We start from the raw sequence: 20,254 nt of genomic DNA, 5'->3' as shown, positions 1-20,254 counted from the left end.
AATAATAAATAAGATGACTAACCACTTGACAATTTATACATAAAAAATTCGCCTTCTTTATTGACTCCTAATTTGGATCTTGGAAATCACAAATAAAAACTACTCAAATTTGTATAGAGTATACAGTCATATTCATACCCTTGATAATTACACCATTTATGGAATTGGAAATTGCATCATACTATTCCAACCTTTGGCAATTATCTACTTATTGAATATTCACCAAAAAATACAGAAAAATGAAAGAAAATTATGCAAAGCACAAATAATCAATCCCCCAAGCCCCAAAAAGTTAAAATCTTTCAAACTTATGCTTTTAGTTTAATGGAAAAATTGGACCTACTATAACTATACATACAGCCGACTTTTACTATCAGAGTTGGTTCCATTATTTTTTCATTTGGATGAGAAGAAAATGGTGGATTTGATCCCTAAATCTCTATGCTATGGGACAAAATATCCCTCTGTTTGATATTCAAATTATTCTACTTTGCAAAGGAAATAGATAAAGTCAAGAGAAAAGAAGATCAATACAATTTCAGGCATCAGTGATAAACTTAAAATGGAGTTCAATTTTATAGTAACAGATAAAGGTTAAAGAGAGAGTTTGGAATATAGTAGAAAAATTGAGAAGTTATGCCTTAGAAATGAAGAAATCTTCACCACCATATTTTCCACAAGCACAAATACAAAAATCTTCAGCACCCTGGCCCCCCCCACCCAGACCAGACCCCCCCAAACCCAAACAGCCTCTCTCCTTCCACATAAATAAAGGTGTACAACAGAACTCACTACTTACAATGGAGCAAACCCCTCTCTCTCTCTCTCTAGAGCTCTTCCCAGCATAAACACATATTCTGCGAATCTTCTCTCACCCAATCCATGCCCCATCACTACTGCTACCCATAATTTCCCCTCAATATTCTCAGCATAGCCAACCTACCCAGGAAAGTGCAGAGGAAAAAAGGAGAGAAAAAACAAAGACTTATTGTCCTAGTTGACCATAAATTATCATACAAAATGTGTGTTCAAGACGCAGAGAAGGTCAGTGAGGGAATGGAAGATATGAGCCTTCTAAATCATGATGATGGTGATGGTGATGGTGATGATGATGTGAGTGAGGGAAGCGTCAAGTCTATGCAGCCATCGCATTCCACTACCGCTGATCCTGTAGCAGCTTCCACAATCCCACTCCCGGTAGGTAAAATTCGTCTAATTGGGTTTGATTTGGTCATGTATAGAAGGTAGGAGTGTGCTCTTTCTGCAATTTGGGGGTGTTTGTCTTAGTCTCAAGTTGGGATGGGAAAAAGAGAATAGAGAAACGGAGAAGATTTGCTTTTCTCCTTTTGGTTGCAACGGTGAATTTATTCGAATTGGGCGAATTGCTCTTTCATTTCTGCAATTAATTAGGTCGGTTTATTTTGGGGATGGGCATAGGGGCGTTGAATCAACGACCTAGATATCATATCACATCTAAGATTTGAACTCATTGTGACCTTTTACTTTTCATAATTATTGCTATTCTAGATACCATAAAATTTACTAAAAAAAGTTAACTTTAAATGATCTTGCTTGTTTGAAAATTTGCCTCTATTAGCCAATCTCATCTTCACACTTGGAATTATTGTAGCCTTCTTCTCTCATAGTGATGAGATTATATGTATTTTTCCTTTTATGGCCTTTATGTGAAAGGAAGTTATTCATGTCTTGCAGCAGAAACTTGAAAGAGTGAAACTTTAGCTTCATTCATGCCATATGCAACATTGTGATCAGTTCCAACTTTCAAGCAACCAAAAATCCCAGTAACTAACTAACTAACTAACTAACTAACTAACTAACTAACTAAGAATGAGATTTAAGCTTCTGTTTTCCTTTCTTCATTGGAGATTTACTTGAAAGTTGTTATATCTCTTGATGCCGATTGCCGACACATGTGTTGAGGATTGTTTGTCTAAATTCTTGTGTAAATGATTTATTTTCATTTTGAGCAATTTTTTTGTAAGGCTTACTGTGCTCTCACTTGGTTAGCATTGATATATATTGTTTTGAGCAATTGTATCTGGTGTCTATGGTCCACACACAACACTAAGGCATAGCTTTCCAGCTTGTTGTTCCGATATTGGGGAACGGACATCTGTATTTGCACTCAGTCGAAAGTACTTACCTTATGAGAGATATAAATGGTGGCGGGCTGGGGATTGATTTGACAGATTTTAGGATCATCTCATATGATTATTGAATCTTGTATCAAATTACTTATCTATCCTTAAGAAGTTAGAATAACTAAGGATATTACAGGCATGTGTCAAAATTTGTGAAAAAAAATCTTTTTTAATAGTAATAGATATTGTTAGAAGCTGAAGTGTGGAAGTTCAGTGTTAAGTTTTTCTTGGACTATGATAGCTCTCGGTTCCTCATATTCTCCTTTTCCTTCACAGCTGGAAACCATTTCTGAAGAATCAGCTATCTCAGACAAAACTCAGATGTTGAACAATTTTCTGCCTACCCTTCGGTCTGGGGAGTGGTCAGACATTGGAGGCAGGCCACATATGGAGGATACTCATGTTTGTATTCCTGACTTAGCTATGAACTTCGGTAACGCTGCACGTGGTGAGGAAACCATGTCCTTCTATGGGGTAAGTTCTTTAATTTGCCGCTATTTTCTTTGAGAAGATTTGCATGTGAACTTGATATAGACATATGTAAATATGTAATATACTTAGTACTATTACTTATTCAAAACTGATCAAGAAAGTATTTTAGATTATCTAACTCATGGCTGTGGTATATGGGCAGTCGTGTTGTTCAATTGTGCTTTAGCATGTTCACAGATTTCCTTCACGCAATACGTTATTTCCTCTTGCAGCCACCATAAGCAATTAATCTTCTATTAATACATCAATATGGCTTCCTTAATTATTACTATCTCTTATTTATGATGTACTATCATTTTGCATTTGGTCTATACAGTTATTGTATCATGCATTTTTCAAATGAGTGCATTCTTTTAAATTCGATATTATTTATTTTCTGCAAAAGAGTTGCATTCTTTTACATTTGTAGGTAACATGCTAGCCCAAGATGGAATATAATCCAAAGTTCACGACACAGACATAAATCAGATTATCAGTATCACAAAATCAAACAAGTTATCTTTTTTTGTCTTACATGTGAGTTGGATTTGTTGCAGGTGTTTGATGGACATGGTGGGAAGGGTGCAGCTCAGTTTGCTCGGGACCACTTGCCAAGAATCATTGTTGAAGATGCTGATTTCCCATTGGAACTCGAGAAAGTGGTTACGAGATCTTATATAGAGGCTGATGCTGCATTTGCAAGGTCTTGTTCTGTTGAGTCCACACTGTCATCTGGCACGACTGCACTAACTGCAATGATACATGGCAGGTAAAGGATTATTAACTGGATCTGAAGTTCTCTAGAATCAATCGTTCGCTTGCTAAATCTGGCATGTTTCTGAACAGGTCATTGCTTGTAGCAAATGCTGGAGATTGTAGAGCTGTTTTATCCCGAAGTGGAGCTGCTGTCGAGATGTCAGAAGATCACAGGCCTTGCTCTGCAAGCGAAAGGATGAGGATTGAATCACTAGGTGGCTACGTAGATGATGGTTATCTAAACGGACAGTTAGGAGTGACCCGAGCTTTGGGAAACTGGCACATCAAAGGACTGAAAGAGGTTGAACGAGGTGGACCTCTGAGCGCAGAACCGGAACTCAGGCTAACTACACTTACAAAGGAGGACGAATTCTTGATAATTGGAAGCGATGGAATATGGGACGTTTTCATGAGCCAGAATGCAGTAGACTTTGCTAGGAGGCGGCTCCAAGAGCACAACAATGTCAAGCAGTGCTGCAGAGACATAGTAAATGAAGCCAAGAAGCGAGGGGCTACTGATAATCTGACAGTAGTGATGGTGTGTTTTCACTCCGAACCACCGCCTCCAATTGTCGTTCAAAGGTCTAGAGTTCGAAGGTGCATTTCTACAGAAGGGCTTCAAAGCCTCAAATTCCTGCTTCAAGGCTAGAGCAGAGCTGCAATAAATTTGCCAAAATTGATCCATTTCTTCTTACTGGTAACAATTTATGATTTATGATAATAATATGATGTTGTGAGCAACTTGTAAATATGCCTATTGATATTGATACTGCCATTATTCCTTTGTAAGCGTCCACATCGTTGTCGAGTGGTTGCATAATCGAGGAGTAAATCTCGAGATTATTGTTGTATGTTGTTCGAAGCAACAGGACCATATGTGTACATAAACAGAAACATTGTATAAACTGTGTGCCCATTTTTTTGAGTAGAACGATGATATTCTCCTAGTGCTTCAGCTTCTTCTGTTTCTCTATCTTCCTAGGAAATACTATATTTTTATCTTCAATCTTATTAGAGAAAGAAAAAGTTAATACAGTATCAATATGCAGAAGCCACCATTGAAGCAACAAATTCCTCTATATTTTGATCTGATGTGCCTCCTGCATCAACTGCCTCTCTAGCTAATCTCTTCCATCTCTCTGCACTTCTTCTCATCTCTTCCCCTCCCCCATCTTCCATCACATGCTTCACGCAACGAACTATCTCGGCTCCCCCGACTACACCTCTCTGGTTGGGGTGAGCCCGGATCCCCACCCCCCACACATCCACCATCAACTTAGAGTTGGTGGTTTGATCGCTCCACTGCGGCATCCCCACCATCGGCACTCCCAAGCTCAATGCCTCGAGCATCGAGTTCCACCCGCAGTGCGTGACGAAGCACCCCACCGCCTCGTCCGCCAACACCTCCAACTGGGGGCACCATCCCACCACCAACCCTTTCTCCGAAGAGAAACCGTCCGGAAGCTTGGACTCCTCCGTGGGTCTAACCACCCACATGAAGTAATAGCCGGATAGTCTCAACCCGTCCGCCAATTCCCCCATCTGCTCTGCTCCCAACTCCGCCATACTACCGAACGAAACGTAAATGACCGATCTCGGAGCGCGCCGCCCGAGCCACTCAACGCAAGTGTCCTTGCTCGGCTTCAACATGCTAAGGCCGTATACCCTGTCGTCTGCCATCCGCTTGTCCATGTACGCCGAAGGTATGCTCGGCCCGATCGTCCTCACCTTCCCCATCCCAGCCATCCACTCCACCGCCTGCCATGATAACCAAGTAACTATTAAACTTATAAAAAATAACGAATCACTCATCCTATCACCAATTGGTTTTGTGAACAATACCTCTGTTTCCAGCTCGTAGAAGCTATTGACCAGTATGCAATCTGCCTCCGCGATGTTCTCGAACTGATCCAACATCAGCTTCAAACCGGACGGATACGACCCGTCATACATGAACGACGGCATGTCTGATGGTTCCATAGCAGGCAATCCAGCAAGACGAACAGCGCCACCGTCCGAAAACGGCAGCCGAATACGCCCCTCATACAAATGGTGGTAGATGCTAGTCACCACACACGATTGAGTGAAGAAAGCCACTCCAACCAATCCCAGCTTCTTAGCAACGTCGAGGCACCACGGAATGAGGGGGTCGTAGACCACGCAGTCGACTTGCCGGCCGGATCCCCTCAGCCGCTCCAGGAGCTCCTCCATCGTCTTCGTCCCAACTTGTCGTGTGCGGTCCACGAACTCCTGAAGGTCGTCGTTGAGGTCGCCTCGCCACCCGTCGTCGTATCCGTCGGAGATAGTCTCCACAGAAATGGAACCACATGAGAAGTCCTGCATGGTTTTGAAGGTGTAGCGTGTGACGGCGAGTGTGATTTTGACTCCCTTTTGTGCTAAGCGTTTGGAGAATTGGAGCATGGGATTTATGTGGCCTTGAAGCTGATCCGGCATGATCAAGCAATGGCCTTTGCTTTTCTCCATTTCAACAAATATATGCCTTTTTTGGGTTCATGTGTTTTTGTATTTGCTACTACACATTCTTCCAACAAACAGGTTCTTATATAATGTGTATTTCATCAAATAGTATATGTAATAAAATATCCTTGAGCATGAGAATATTGGTTATGGTGTTGAATGTGGGACTAAAACATGTAGTAGTAGTTTTTTCTTGATATAAGATAGAAAAGGGGATATTATATTTAAATTTGACCTTGGCTTAATCTGTGGATTAGTATTAAGTTTGTTGAATTGTTACATTAAACTATTGAGCAAAGTCTTGAGTCGTGAGTGATTAATACTAGTAAGCAATCATACTTAGCTGCGAAGAGTTGTGGTACGAATTTGACTAGAGCCATTAAACTATTGAGCAATCTCTTGAGTGATTAATAGTAAGCATTCATAATATATATAAATAAATCTTGGAATCGTGTTCTTTATGATAGTAAAGTTGACTGCCTTTTCAATCTCTTGGTTTTAATATTTCTTTCTATTTAATTATATATTAAGTTCTATCATATATAGTAGTAGTATATATAATTCTATATACTAATGAAAAAGGTGTCTTGGCTAGAAAATATAGATTGCCTATTAAATCCGTCTTACATATTCTATTTTAAGGATAATTGATATACTATATAATACTTAATATAATTAAATAGAAATAGGTAATGCAATATTTAAAACCAAGAGAGCCAAGTATATATACTTGCCTGTCTATTTAATTAACCAAGACAGCAAATCATATATAATTGGAATCATATTGTATTTTATTACACCTGACTTCAATTCACGTAATTAAGCCTTTATAACACACGCGTTATTAGCAGTAACCACAGTCAGCCTAACAGTCTTTTTAACAAAATTACTAAATTAGTAATGATTTTTCATTTATTTTGCTTAGCCGCAGTAACTTGAACTTGAACATTTCACATAACTAAGCTGTGCCTCATCGTTTTTGCCTTAAGAATTTGAGTCATCGAATACGCGAGCGCCATAGCCGGGTTGACCCGAATGGTGGTGTTGAACGCTCTACACACCTTCATGTGCGCACGTAGAGCTTCTTCCCTCACAACGCCTCGCACCCCTCCGTGCATCTTCTTCGACTCCTCCTTCACCGCCTCCGCACACAGCCCGCACACCCACTTCCCGTAGAACCGGGCCGTTGTCTCCCGGATGTAGGCCGCCGTGCACTCCTCCAGCAGCCCGCAGCACTCGCACGCCACGGAGTTGACGTCGTTGGCCGCCGCCGGAAACCTCAAATCCATGTACTTGAATATTCCTCTCTCCTTGATTCTCTCTCCTGATCTTTGCACCATGTCGAGTGACAGCCGCCGAGTGTTTCTGTTAGCCAACATCGTGTGCTTGTTTTCTAACATCTTTCTCTTTATGGTTAGTTAGTGTTTGTCTGAATTTCTATATATAGATAGATTATGACAAGACGATTTAAGGGGATGATTGAAATATCTGTGGTTTGTCACAGGTTGGGTAATATATGCCATTCGTTTAATTTTCATGTACTGTTGGGGAAATTAATGTAGTGTAGCATTAATTGTTTGTGACATTGATGTGTGCTCCTCATAATCTCAGGAGGCTCCATAGTTGTGATCATCATTCTTTATTTCTGTGCAGTTGGAACAACCTCGCTCATGTGTGACACAGATTTGGAAGAGAAAAGTATGATTGATGGGACTGAATAAAATCATTGGATCATATCGACTTGCGTTTCTCTGTCGCCACAGCTCGGCCGTTGCGGTTGCAACTTGATCTAGGTTGGCCCAAGATATTAAAGAAGGTAGCAACGTCATATTTACGCCGGTTTTCATCTTGAGATGTCTACCATTAAGTGTCTCATTTTTTTACTTATAAACCTCTTGTCCTACAGTTGCACCATAGTATTTGCAAATTAATTACACCTTATATACCCTCGCTATGTCGATAATCGACATGTAAATTCGATTACCATGTCGATATTTCCTTTCTCAGAAGTGTTTTTGGACATTTTATTCCCAAAAATGAATCGATAAGTACTCATTAAATAACACTCCACTACTTAAAAGATTGAGCAATTTTCAAGTAAAAGCTCCAAACGATGGAACAAAATCGATCATTTACCCTTCTTAAAATTTCACTATATCTTTACTCTCCAAAGTGTCCACAGACCATAAGTCCCCTTTACTTGGGTAAAAATGTAATTTTTGACCCAAATCCTGCCGACTCAGAGATTAGACACAAGCAGCGTGATTTGATTACCATCCACATGGTAATCAAATCCTCTTGCATGCCGATGAGTTGCACATGGGCCATGCACTTGTGGCATCGTGATGCATGGACCGTGTGCCACCTCTGCGTAGTTTGACGTTGAAAAAGACTCGGTCCGCGTGATCTCTTTGGAGTTGGTGCCAAAATAATACACAAGAGGACCAACACACATTCCATATCGATCTCTCTGGACTGGACATCGGTTTAGTACACGAGCCGTGTGGATGTGTGGTTAGTGATGCATACGCACAGTACATGGGGACCCTCTGGACTAGGATGCCTCGAGACACGAGCTGTGTGGTTCGCCACATAGATCGTGTCTTGTGTTATCTTCTGGATCGTGACCTTTGGAACGGGCCGCGCATTTTTCTTTGTTCTGACTTTGTTCTCTCTCCATTTTTCCCTCACTCCATTACCTATGATAATAAATCAACTCAAAATAAGTCTATAAAATACTTAAAAATGTATAAAATGAGAAGAAAGAATTAGTATTACAATTTGATTCACATCAAGACTGTTAACTATACTTGCCTTATCTAAAAATCCCAAAATTTGGATGCAATTTGTTCTTTATTTCCTTGACTTCTCATTTCTCCTGTGCCATCAAAGTTTTCAGTAAGGGACGAGAAATGCGTTCTTTCATCCTCGACAACCTAGCATTTAATCTTCTCTATACAACAACCATGTCATTAACAAATTCATCACAAAATAAAGTTTAAGCAAAAGTCAATCGGAAGAGATCATCTAATTGATAAAATATTTTCTAATACACCACTATTAATGGAAAAGTATATCCTATTTGGCAATTACAAACCTCGCCCAACCCATTCTGTCTCCTATAATTCTCTCTCTACTTCTTTCTTAATCTGAATAATTGTGTTAATTTTTTTAATAAAAATACTCCATTTGCAGTCGGTTTGCTTAATCTACTCGATCGGGTTCGGTTCATAATACTCGATTTGTGTTCGGTTCGGTTCGGTTCGGTTCGGTTCGACTATCGGTTCACCAAAATATTGGTGGGACACACACATAACATAATCGGATTGAATTGCGCCCCTCTTTGTTTCTCCAGCTCTGAGATTTCATTTTATCCATCAAAATCTGAACCTGCTTCTAAAGTTCTAACTATTTTTCCAGGTATCTCTCTCCCCCACACACAGACACACACGTTCATCTGGATTTTAATGGAGCCTATTGCAGTTCTTGTATTTTGATTTATCTGACGCAACTGTAATTTATCATCTGGATTTTCTCACACTTATCTATGGCTCGTGCTACATTGATTAGTGATTTCGTGCTAAAATAGTTTCTGAGTATCAATTTTTCATATTAATGATTGTCGCTTTTGAATTTCTTTTCCTTGTGGTTGCGTTCACCTTCAACATTATTGAATTGAAAATTTATCGAGTATCGTGAATTCCTGTGTTTGCAGCAGAGAAAGTAGTCATGGACCTTCAAACTCCATGTAACGCTTGTACATTGATTAACCGAAAACCAGCATCTCCTAAACTGTCATTTTCCAGAAACAACATCAGAATGCGAAAATACCGTTGTAAAACGGTTTCAGAGCTCCAATCAACAGCCTCTGTAAACGGGGGAGCCAGCCCCTCTCCAGTTCCATCACACAAAATCACGGTACATGACCGTCAGCGCGATGTCGTCCATGAATTTTATGTCCCTGAGGTAATATCTTATGCGCATTGCTAGTGTTAGTAGTCAATTAAGTGATTGTCTCTGCTCTTTTGTTTTTTCTGCTAGCTAATGGAGAGATAATTTGTAGGACCAATATATCTTGCACACTGCAGAGGATCAGGATATAAAGCTACCGTTTGCTTGCAGACATGGTATTGTTCTATTCTGAAGAATGCATTCTCATAGACTCTATTGTACATAAATTTGTGGAAAAGACTTTTCAAAAAATGGTATTTTTTTATCTAATGTTAGGAATCTGTTTAGCTGAAGTCACCGTACCATTGGTTAGAGTTAGCCATTATTCTAGAATGAATTTATCCTGATTGGAGATGAGATTGGTAGGAGAGTTAACCATTATTCTCAAATTAATCTATTCTGATTGGAGATGAGATTCGGAGGTCATTCAATTTGTGAGACCTTGCTTGTCGTGTAGGATGACTATGAGTTATGAAGTGTTTATCATCTTATGTTATTTACTGTTCCTGCATACCTGTACAGCTTTAGAAATCATTGCATCTGCATTCGTCCAGCACTTTATTGTGCGGCTTGATGCCTTTTTCTTTTCAAAATGCTCACAGGGAAAAAAACCATAACTTCTTAACTACATTGGATGCTGCATTGTCATGCTGAAGGTTACGGGGGGGGGGGGGGTCATTAGGAAGTACACAGTATATCACAAGAAATATTATACATTAATGCATTAGCATAATAGATTCTTTAAACTTCCTCTGTATAGAATGCTTCTGCACTAGTAAATAGTTAGGAAACATGACCTGTCTCAAGAAGGCTGCTTGCCTGCAAAGTGAAGATTTTATTTGTTTATGTAATATCCGAGAATTTGTGGAATTTTATTCTTTTAATTAAGGATGAAATTTTTATGTTTTTGTGTTTAAAATATGGTGTGGAAAATATTATTTGTGTTTATTTGATTGTTGTGGATGTGGTATTTTCTACCTAGGCAAATTAAAATGGAATTAAGTAATTAAGCTATGAATAAAAACTCCTAATTAACAAATTAAATCCCTCCCTCCCCAATTCTCTCTTCTTTTTCGAAAAAAAAAACCTCCCCCATCACCCCATGATTCTCTCAACCGCCCCCACTCCCTCATAACCGATTTCCCTCCCCCTCTTTTCCATTCGTTCTCTCTCTCTCTCTCTCTCTCTCTCGCTCTCTAGCTCTCATCTCTCTCGAAGTGTGCTCTCACGGTAAGCTCTCGCCCCTCTCTCTCTCGGTTTACCTTTCCCCATTCATCCCCTTCTCATCATCATCTTGGCTTCTTCAAGGTGTTACGCTCGTACGTTGTAAATCGGTGTAGGGAAAGCTTCGAATTTACGTTTGAACTATCCAAGAAAGGTAACCAAACCCTAACCCTTGTTTAATTCGAAAACTCATGCACATAGGACGTTTTGGATGGTTTAGATGCTGAATAGGGTTTGTGGCTTTGTGATATGGTTGAGCATGTTTTTGGTAGTAACTGGCAGTGGGTTCCGACCCCTTTTTATCTAAGCAAACGATCTCCGTTGGGTACGAATTTTGAACTGTATAAAGGTTAATGTGGCTTCTGTGTGGTGTGTAATTTTCAGCCTCTTTGGATGTCGTATGAATTTATTATGATTTTTGCAAGTAAACTGCGCAGTTTCGCGAGTTGTATGTTTTTGGGAGATGTTTTCATGTGCAATTGGCGTGATTCTGAGTGCTATGTTTTTGTGATGAATGTGGGTGTGTTTGACCAAGAGATGGCTCGGGAAAATCAGTGTTTGGTTCGAGGGTTTTGCGTGGGTTGGCCGAGAGTTTTAGGGGCCGGCCTAGGGCAGTGTTGTGGGGGGGTTTTGAAGGGATGATCCCAGGTGTCTGGGTGTGTTTTGGGACGGAGAATGTGTGGTGTGAATGTTGTATAGGGTTTGAGAATCGGAAGTTGGAGGAAAGTGAGTGTGCACGGGACGAGCCAGGCGGCCGAGGTGCCGAGCCAGCGGCCGAGGTGCCGAGCAGGCGGCCGAGGTGCCGAGCAGGCGGCCGAGATGCCGAGCCAGCGGCCGAGGGGCCGAGCAGGCGGCCGAGGTGCCGAGCCAGCGGCCGAGGTGCCGAGCAGGCGGCCGAGGTGCCGAGCCAGCGGCCGAGGTGCCGAACAGGTGGCCGAGGTGCCGAGCCAGCGGCCGAGACACCGAGCCATGTCGAGACGCCGATCCTTTTTTCCGAGTTTTTCCGAACCTTTTCCGAGCCAAGTGAGCCGTTTGCACAGTAAGGGTATGCCAGGACTTGGAGTGCTGTGTTCGTGTGTCGTGTGCGCGTTTTGGGTACGTCGTTTGCGTGCGGGGTGTGTTTCGAACGTGTGACTTTGTGTGTTTGTTTTGTAACATGTTGTTAAGTGTATGTACGTGTAACGTGCTAGATGTTGAAGTCGTCCACGTAGGAATCATGCATTGTCGTTTAAAGTCTCGTCTCTTCTGACTCTAATCATGATACAATTTATCTTTCAAAAGGGTGATCGTTTACGAGGAAAGTGTGGTTGAAGAAGGGAATTATTTTAAAAGCTAAGCAATCGAGGTGGGCTTTTCTACCCTACTTTTACGTGGGTTGTTTTTAATACGGACTCTGTTCCGGAATTGTTTATGGAGGTGAACTGTTTGTCTTGCCAAATGTTTTGATTTGAAACCTATCTGAAGTGGTTTACCACATATGTTTAATCGAATTCGGGTCTGTTGGGCTGCGAACCCTCAGGCTAGTGTACACGAGACTGGGTGCCATCTGAGAGCAAGTTGGCCGGTCTAGATGACCTGGGGTGTGGCCACGCCCCTTGTCACCGTTTGGATCAGATAGTGTATGATTGAGGGAATAAGGGTGGCAATATCGGAAAATGACTGCGCAGTCGAATTTATGAAATATATTTTGGTGTACTTGGGTTATTTTCATTACACTCAAAACCCCAATGTTACACTGTTATGGCATGACAAACTATGATTTTGGCGTGTGTCCACTGAGTGCAATAAGTACTCAGCCCTGCATGTTGTTTTCTTAATGTGCAGGTTGAGCGGCGATGGGGAGGACGGATGTTGAGCAGTTAAAGTCAAAATGCGTTTCACTTTGTTTTGGATAATGTCGTGTCGTCATACCCGGCATTATCTGTCTCTTGATCTTTTTCCGCTGCTTGTAATCCGAAACAATGTTTTCATTTAAACTCTGGTTACTTAAACTTTTGAAATGTCGCTACAGTACCTTGTTTTAAAATGAATTTCCTTTTATTAAATGTCTTTGGGTCAAATATTCTTGTTTTTCCCCTTTCTTCCCCGCTTCTTTACTCCTCCCCTAGTCGCGGTCCACCGTACTTCCTATCCTTAGGAAATGCGGGCGTGACAGTTTAGCCTATCTTAACCATGTCTTAAGTTAGTAGCTTCGAGACTTAGAACTTACTATTCTGTGTTTAAAATAAATGAAGAAATTAAAGAGAAAGGATGTGACTTGAAGAGTTGAAGTGTATTCGGAGGACAAATACAATTGAGCTAACATTAATCACGAGTTATACTACTTGACTGTGTGTTTGGAAGACATTGTTATATTAAGAGTTCTTGAGTTAATACTTAACTCTAATCACAGTGATTGACTTATTCAAGCCTGATTAAAATAATTGAACATGTGCAATTCATTGAAGATTGACAGATAGAGCACCTCAAGCTCTCTGTTTACAGTTTAAGTAAACCTCACGATTTGTTTGATCACTTGGAATTATGAAGTAGCTTGGGGACTTTGAACTGAATGTTAGCCCAAGTTAAATGTCTTGTCATCCCCTCATTGTTTAGGTCTGTTTAGTTAGGGCGGTTGGGTGAGATTCTGCTGCCAATACATTCTGATAGTGTGAACAGAAGTACTCTGCCAATCTCAAGGATAAATTTGAACATTGTGAGCTACCTATGATTTTGACTCTTAATAAATGAAGCAAGATGTTTTTCCCTTGCTAACCCTCTTTCTTGCAGGCTGTTGTACCAGCTGTGCTGTCCGTATAAAGTCTGGGGAACTCATACAGCCAGAAGCACTAGGGATATCTGCAGAATTAAAATCTAAGGTATATTGTATATTACTTGGTAGGGAAATGGCATGAAATACTCGTAAATTTTTTAACAAATGCTTGTAGTACATTTTAAGTAAATTTTGAACAAATACTCGTAAATTTTAGCTAAATGCGTATAAGTCTGTTATCAAACTTATACCCAAGCAGTCTGTCTTTATGAAAGTTCAGAAAACAGCCATCCTCACCTTGGGCATGACTATATAGCGCTTGATCTTGTTTTGTGGAACTAATATTGCTGGGTTTAGTAATTTTTTTTTCACTGGTCTTGAATTATATGCTTACGAGAATAGTGATGCCTAGTTTCTTGATTCTTCTAAACTATCTATGTTCTATAGCAAAATGTGATACCTAATATGTTTAGTAGGGATTAAAAAATGTCTATTTTAAATTAGGGGGCGCACTATGGTCAATAAGTGAAATTTTGTCAAAAATCAAAGTAAATCTCAATCCTTGGATTCGATTGAATGGTTGTGATAAGCTACATTATTAGACTAAGATGCTACATTATTAGCCGAGATACATTATTAGACTAAAATGCTACATTATTTTAATAAAATAATACTCCTTCCGTCCACAAAAAATAGAGCACATTTGCCATTTTGGTTGTCCACAAAAAATAGAGCACATTTAAAAAAGAAAAGTTTTCAACAACTCCTCTCTTACTCTTTTCTCTCTCTCTCTTACTAATAATATGGACCTCACATTCCACTAACACTACTTCTCTCTTACTTTTTTCCCCCTCTCTTACTAATAATATGGACCCCACATTCCTCTAACACTACTTCTCTCTTACTTTTTTCCCTTCTCTCTTACTTTACCAATTACATTCACAATGTGTCATATTTTTCGTGGACGGATGGAGTAGTACATTATTAGCTAAGTTACATTATTAGACTAATAATCTAACACGTGGCATTAATCTAACCGTTAGATCACAAGATCCAATGATTGAGATATGCTTTGATTTTTGACAGAATTTCATTTATTGATCTGATCACGTCCCTTTAAATTAGATAGCTTGATTTTTTTTCAAGGATTTCTCAATGAGTGGAAGAAGATATTCCACCATCTGAGCTACATTTGGCCTTATGATTACAAACTGGCATAGCTTTCATCAATTCCTTGCTATTTCTTCAACCTGTTTTAAGTACATCATTTATGTGATGTGACTCTATTTTGAGCTGAGAATGAGCTTCGAGAGTACACTGAGAAAATGATTGGATACCAACTAAATCAACATTTGATGGAGAATGAACTATGTAGAGCTCTAGTGGCCGCCATCTCATTTGATTGTCTTTACTTATATCAGAATTTATACTGAAATTGCTATTAACATTGTGATGTCACTGCAACATCTTTACTTACTAATTCTTCCTTGCTTATGTACTTGAATCTCATTTCATATTTTATTTCCTTGTGATCGATGAAGGGGTATGCACTTTTGTGTGTTGGCTTCCCATCGTCTGACCTGGAGGTTGAAACACAAGACGAGGATGAGGTAGTATATTATCTGCATATTAAAACTGATTTCGCATGTTACTAGAACAACCAGTTCCCTTTATTAGACAAGATAAGTATGACTATGACATGGAAGAAGATTATATTAGGGGGTAATTATGCCAAAGTAGACACATGATGAGGATGAGGTAGTGTATTACACGCATCTTCAAAAAAAAATTGAATGTTATTAGCACAATTAATTCCCTTTATTAGACAAGATAAGCATAACTTTGAAGCCGTTCTTCAATGGCTATTTATAAGGGGTAATTGGTCATACATAGACGAACTTTCACTCAATTTTTGTTTTGCATATGAACAAGAATTCCCTTACATGAACTTTTAATTGTTCCTATAATTCACAAATCAATGTCATTGTAACTAATTGTCTAATTTGTGTACACCGGAATAGGGTCCTAATATAAGCTATCATTATATGGAGCTACGACTAATAAACTATATGACTGCAGGTGTATTGGCTACAATTTGGAAGATATTTTGCTCGTGGACCTATTGTAAGTCTTATTAACAAATTTCATTATTTGCATTATATTCTTCTTAATATTTTACGAAAGAACTCATTTCCCACCTCTATTCAAAGAATAGAACTCAAGTCAATACGATTTTTAACTGCTTGTAATGGTAATGCCAAATTTATAATCCTGCAGGAAAGAGATGACTATGCATTAGAATTGGCCATGGGAGATGAGTAAGGTATGATCTATCTAGTGAAAAGCAATGTAGTTGTGTATTAATCATCCACTCACATATTTTTCGAAATATAGTCTGAATTTCATGAATATATAACCCAAAACTATGTTGTCTTTACAATAACTAATTCGAGATGTCTTCTCACAAGGAAACATTATTCTCAATCCCATATACATCGATTTCATATACATCAATATTAAATCATCGATTCAGAATCGATTATATATCGATAAAGAGCAGTTTTTCCAACAACTCGTCGTTGTTTGAGAAGCTGATTCCTGAAATCACCCCAAGTAAATGTTTTATACTTTCTTGGTTTGTTAGGATCTTCATCCATGAGCTGAGGATGGCTCTCTATTGTAGCATTAGCTGCAGGGCTCATAAAATATGCAACCGAGAGGCGATGTCGTTCCTCGTTTACGACTGCTCTGTGAACTACACTCTTTAGCCTCCCATTACTCCATGCCTGTCAACAAAATCTCATTATACAACCTTAAGAAAATACTACTACATGTTCATTATTGAACATAGTAAAGTGAGCACTAAAGACATAGTAAAGTGAGCATAGTATTTGATGAAATGATGCTGTTGTTACTTAGTTCTTGCTTCGTTTTGCGAACAACTAATTGAGTATCTTGGATATGCTAACAAATGAAAACAAAGTATTTTGGATTTGCTAGCAAATAAAAAACAAATTGAGTGTTGATTTGCTGCAAATGTTCAAACTGAGTAAAAATAAACAATTTTATCAGTATGATCAGAAAATTGTATACCACTATTACTTTTTGTCATCGATTATGATCGAATCTATTTATTCGATTGCCAATTTTCTAATTCTATTACCAATTAATTTTAAGATCAAATCACATGAACTCGTCTACAGCCGATTAACTTCAAGATCGTATCACATGAACTTGTAGCCGATTAATGATAAGATAATCATACATGAACTTCTATTATAATATCGGATTATTTTTATAGAGCCGATTAATTTCAAGACCACATCACATAAACTTCTTTTATGATATTAGGAGTGGAACAGATTTATGCACCGTATGTTGAAACTTAACTAACCCAATAATATTAAATGGGAGGAAATAGAAAGAAAATGATTGATACGACTGATCCAACTCGGATCAAACAAATCCCTCGTGTCACCAATTAGGAGTCGTTTGGTTGTAAGGTTTCAGCTAGATTATAATCTTTATCTGCAATATATTCATTGTTTGGTTACTTGAGCAACATTGTTCATGGCCCGTTTTTAACTTCTGAGGCCCGCACTATTCATGTAATATTCGACTGGTTGGAATCGGGATTTTTTCGGCAGTTTATTAGCTGACATCGAACGGCGTGCCTGTTTAACACCCTTTTTCCCCAATTGTCCATACCCATTTCAAATCGAATTTGAAATCTTCGCAGCTCAAATTGAAAACCCCCTTTTTGAAAACGGGAAGAAAGTGCTACTCCTCACCACCCGGAGACGGGAGCCAATGCACAAAGGTCTGATTTAGTCTGCTCAAGGTAATTCCGTTCTCCGTCGACTACCTTCAAACAAATCTTTGACGTTTTTGTTGGATCTTTCCCCAATTGCTCATCCTCGTTATTTTATGTCGGATACTTTTAGCCTATAGAATGATACTTTCAGACGGTAGAATGATACTTTCAGCCTATAGAATGATAGGTATTTTTGGTGTATAAAATGACATTTTTGTTTAATAAAATGATACTTTTACTTTATAAAATGATAATCTAAGCGGATAAAATGACAGTTAGCTTATAAAAATGATAGTTTAGCTGGAGAAATTGCATATAAGCTGAAAAATGATACTTTAACGTGACAAAATGACATAAAACTGATAAAATGATACCTTTTCCCGCTAGAATGATACTTTCAGCCGATAGAATGATACTTTCAGCCGATAGAATGATAGGTATTTTTGGTGTATAAAATGATATTTTTGTTTAATAAAATGATACTTTTACCTTATAAAATGATAATCTAAGCGGATAAAATGACAGTTAGCTTATAAAAATGATAGTTTAGCTGGAGAAATTGCATATAAGCTGATAAATGATACTTTAACGTGACAAAATGACATAAAACTGATAAAATGATACATTTTCCCGATAGAATGATACTTTCAGCCTATAGAATGATACTTTCAGCCGATAGAATGATACTTTCAGCCGATAGAATGATAAGTATTTTTGGTGTATAAAATGATATTTTTGTTTAATAAAATGATACTTTTACCTTATAAAATGATAATCTAAGCGGATAAAATGACAGTTAGCTTATAAAAATGATAGTTTAGCTGGAGAAATTGCATATAAGCTGATAAAATGATACTTTAACGTGACAAAATGACATAAAACTGATAAAATGATACCTTTTCCGGATAGAATGATACTTTCAGCCTATAGAATGATACTTTTGCCGGGTAGAATGATAGGTATTTTTGGTGTATAAAATGACATTTTTGTTCAATAAAATGATACTTTTACCTTATAAAATGATAATCTAATACGGAATACAGTAATATAGTGATGTGTTAAACGTCTAAATACGCCGTATTAGTGGTTATTATGTCAACAACTACACAAACTAATTAATGAAAAATAGCTTATGGCCTTAATTTTGAATTGAATTAGATATATGATCTTCATAATACTGCCGAATGTAAATTAATTTTGCAAATATTGTAAACTTATTCAAAATTTCATCAATAAAATAATTACTACTATTCGATAATCTATATAGCTAGCATTGGAGAGGGTTGAGGGGGTTGGATTGGACGTTAACCAACCCATCCAAAAAATCTAAAACTATCATTATTAAACAAAAGTATCATTTTACCATTTGAAACTATCATTTTATCCCCTCAAACTATCATTTTATAATGCAAAAGTATCATTTTATCATCCAAAAAATCTAAACTATCATTTTAAAACAAAAGTACCATTTTATCATTTGAAACTATCATTTTATCCCCTCAAACTATCATTTTATGATGCAAAAGTATCATTTTATCATCCAAAAAATCTAAACTATCATTTTAAAACAAAAGTATCATTCTATCATTTGAAACTATCATTTTATCCCCTCAAACTATCATTTTATGATGCAAAAGTATCATTTTATCATCCACAAAAATCTAAACTATCATTTTAAAACAAAAGTATCATTTTATCATTTGAAACTATCATTTTATCCCCTCAAACTATCATTCTATGATGCAAAAGTATCATTTATCATCCAAAAGGGGTTCGCGGTTTTATTAGACTGCAATCCTGAAATTCCTCTGCAACCCTAGGGGCAAAAAAGGGATCACAAGTATACAATCTCTTTGAATACGGTCAACCAAATGAGGGAATTGACCTTGTTTGTAATTGGACCTATATTCAACCAAACGGCCGCATTGTGAGTAGTCACGACTTCCACAGATTATACACCCAAAGATACCCGGTTTATAAACATTACCGCCTTAGTAACCAAACGACTCCTTAGTGACAAGTTACAACTACATAAAAATTGAAATTAAAATTTGGCTTGTTGTTGTTGTCAGTCATGGGTCATATATTCATATTTGTTTCTTTAGGAAGATCTCAGCGGTCATGAAATGTTTATTGTGACAAAATAAGATGAACTTATCATGACGAAACTATATTACCAATTACAATGTACTGTATTTCTGTCTGTCCCATGTATTTTTTAAATGGAATAACATAAAATACATGAGAAACAAAACAAATTTTTATTTCACGTGTAACTAGCAACTAGGCAAAATGAGCATAATTCTGCAGGGCATTATTAGTATAACTTACATTTTGATAATTACATACCATTCAAATAACCTGCGATATAATCAAAACAGATCCCATCTCTATAAATACTTCAACATTAATAAGCTGTTGAGATTGTTTTAGATTTCATTAATTGTCCTAATACTCATTATTATTCATAATTAACATAGCTAGGAACATAAAAATAGTATATTCTCAACACAAATTGTGAATTATGAGGTAGAGGAAACACAAAAACACACACAAACATCAACAACACATAATTAAAAACAAAAGCACAGAAAAACTAATAACAAGCACAATATTCATCATTTTACACATACTTATTCAAGATTC

General features: G+C 37.9%; 3 protein-coding genes and 1 long non-coding RNA gene across 6 annotated transcripts; 3 read left to right on the top strand and 1 right to left on the bottom strand.

The window, feature by feature from the left end:
* Positions 1 to 754: 754 nt before the first annotated feature.
* Positions 755 to 4,344, top strand: LOC121799902 (probable protein phosphatase 2C 27). The gene is made up of 4 exons (XM_042199420.1): positions 755 to 1,197; positions 2,439 to 2,636; positions 3,191 to 3,402; positions 3,480 to 4,344. The coding sequence occupies exons 1-4, from the start codon at positions 1,021 to 1,023 to the stop codon at positions 4,036 to 4,038; spliced, it is 1,146 nt and encodes a 381-aa protein (XP_042055354.1). The 5' UTR covers positions 755 to 1,020; the 3' UTR covers positions 4,039 to 4,344.
* LOC121799901 (mogroside IE synthase-like) lies at positions 4,286 to 6,515 on the bottom strand. Its single transcript, XM_042199419.1, has 2 exons — positions 5,232 to 6,515; positions 4,286 to 5,147 (listed from the first exon to the last, which is right to left on the bottom strand). Exons 1-2 carry the CDS (start codon positions 5,871 to 5,873, stop codon positions 4,428 to 4,430), a joined length of 1,362 nt encoding a protein of 453 aa, XP_042055353.1. The 5' UTR covers positions 5,874 to 6,515; the 3' UTR covers positions 4,286 to 4,427.
* A 2,514-nt stretch (positions 6,516 to 9,029) lies between these two features.
* Positions 9,030 to 16,694, top strand: LOC121800309 (ferredoxin C 2, chloroplastic-like). Of its 3 annotated transcripts, none has more exons than XM_042199887.1 (8): positions 9,030 to 9,287; positions 9,586 to 9,833; positions 9,931 to 9,994; positions 13,812 to 13,900; positions 15,336 to 15,404; positions 15,874 to 15,918; positions 16,072 to 16,117; positions 16,439 to 16,694. In XM_042199887.1, the coding sequence occupies exons 2-7, from the start codon at positions 9,597 to 9,599 to the stop codon at positions 16,114 to 16,116; spliced, it is 549 nt and encodes a 182-aa protein (XP_042055821.1). In that variant the 5' UTR covers positions 9,030 to 9,287; positions 9,586 to 9,596; the 3' UTR covers position 16,117; positions 16,439 to 16,694. The 3 variants fall into 3 exon arrangements, with proteins under 3 accessions (XP_042055821.1, XP_042055820.1, XP_042055818.1); XM_042199884.1 differs by having other exon boundaries at positions 9,033 to 9,287; positions 9,583 to 9,833; XM_042199886.1 differs by lacking the exon at positions 16,439 to 16,694 and having other exon boundaries at positions 9,031 to 9,287; positions 9,583 to 9,833; positions 16,072 to 16,278.
* On the top strand, positions 10,786 to 13,052 carry LOC121800310. The gene is made up of 3 exons (XR_006050473.1): positions 10,786 to 11,196; positions 12,324 to 12,387; positions 12,867 to 13,052. It is a non-coding gene; the product is annotated as an uncharacterized LOC121800310 (long non-coding RNA).
* Positions 16,695 to 20,254: the final 3,560 nt, after the last annotated feature.

The sequence above is a fragment of the Salvia splendens genome, chromosome 4, assembly GCF_004379255.2.
Source record: "Salvia splendens isolate huo1 chromosome 4, SspV2, whole genome shotgun sequence".
NCBI lineage: Eukaryota > Viridiplantae > Streptophyta > Magnoliopsida > Lamiales > Lamiaceae > Salvia > Salvia splendens.
Note: the sequence above shows the minus strand (reverse complement) of the source record. Positions and strands in the feature narration are given on the sequence as shown.

What these genes read in the sequence shown, in the direction of transcription:
- LOC121799902 (XM_042199420.1), top strand. Translation starts at nt 1,021, where the DNA reads ATGTGTGTTCAAGACGCAGAGAAGGTCAGTGAGGGAATGGAAGATATG. An exon ending in CTTCCACAATCCCACTCCCG is followed by an intron (nt 1,198 to 2,438) that starts GTAGGTAAAATT and finishes TTTCCTTCACAG; the next exon opens with CTGGAAACCATTTCTGAAGA. An exon ending in AAACCATGTCCTTCTATGGG is followed by an intron (nt 2,637 to 3,190) that starts GTAAGTTCTTTA and finishes GATTTGTTGCAG; the next exon opens with GTGTTTGATGGACATGGTGG.
- LOC121799901 (XM_042199419.1), bottom strand. Translation starts at nt 5,873, where the DNA reads ATGGAGAAAAGCAAAGGCCATTGCTTGATCATGCCGGATCAGCTTCAA. An exon ending in TCTACGAGCTGGAAACAGAG is followed by an intron (nt 5,148 to 5,231) that starts GTATTGTTCACA and finishes TTATCATGGCAG; the next exon opens with GCGGTGGAGTGGATGGCTGG.
- LOC121800309 (XM_042199887.1), top strand. Translation starts at nt 9,597, where the DNA reads ATGGACCTTCAAACTCCATGTAACGCTTGTACATTGATTAACCGAAAA. An exon ending in AAACACAAGACGAGGATGAG is followed by an intron (nt 15,405 to 15,873) that starts GTAGTATATTAT and finishes ATATGACTGCAG; the next exon opens with GTGTATTGGCTACAATTTGG. An exon ending in ATTTTGCTCGTGGACCTATT is followed by an intron (nt 15,919 to 16,071) that starts GTAAGTCTTATT and finishes ATAATCCTGCAG; the next exon opens with GAAAGAGATGACTATGCATT.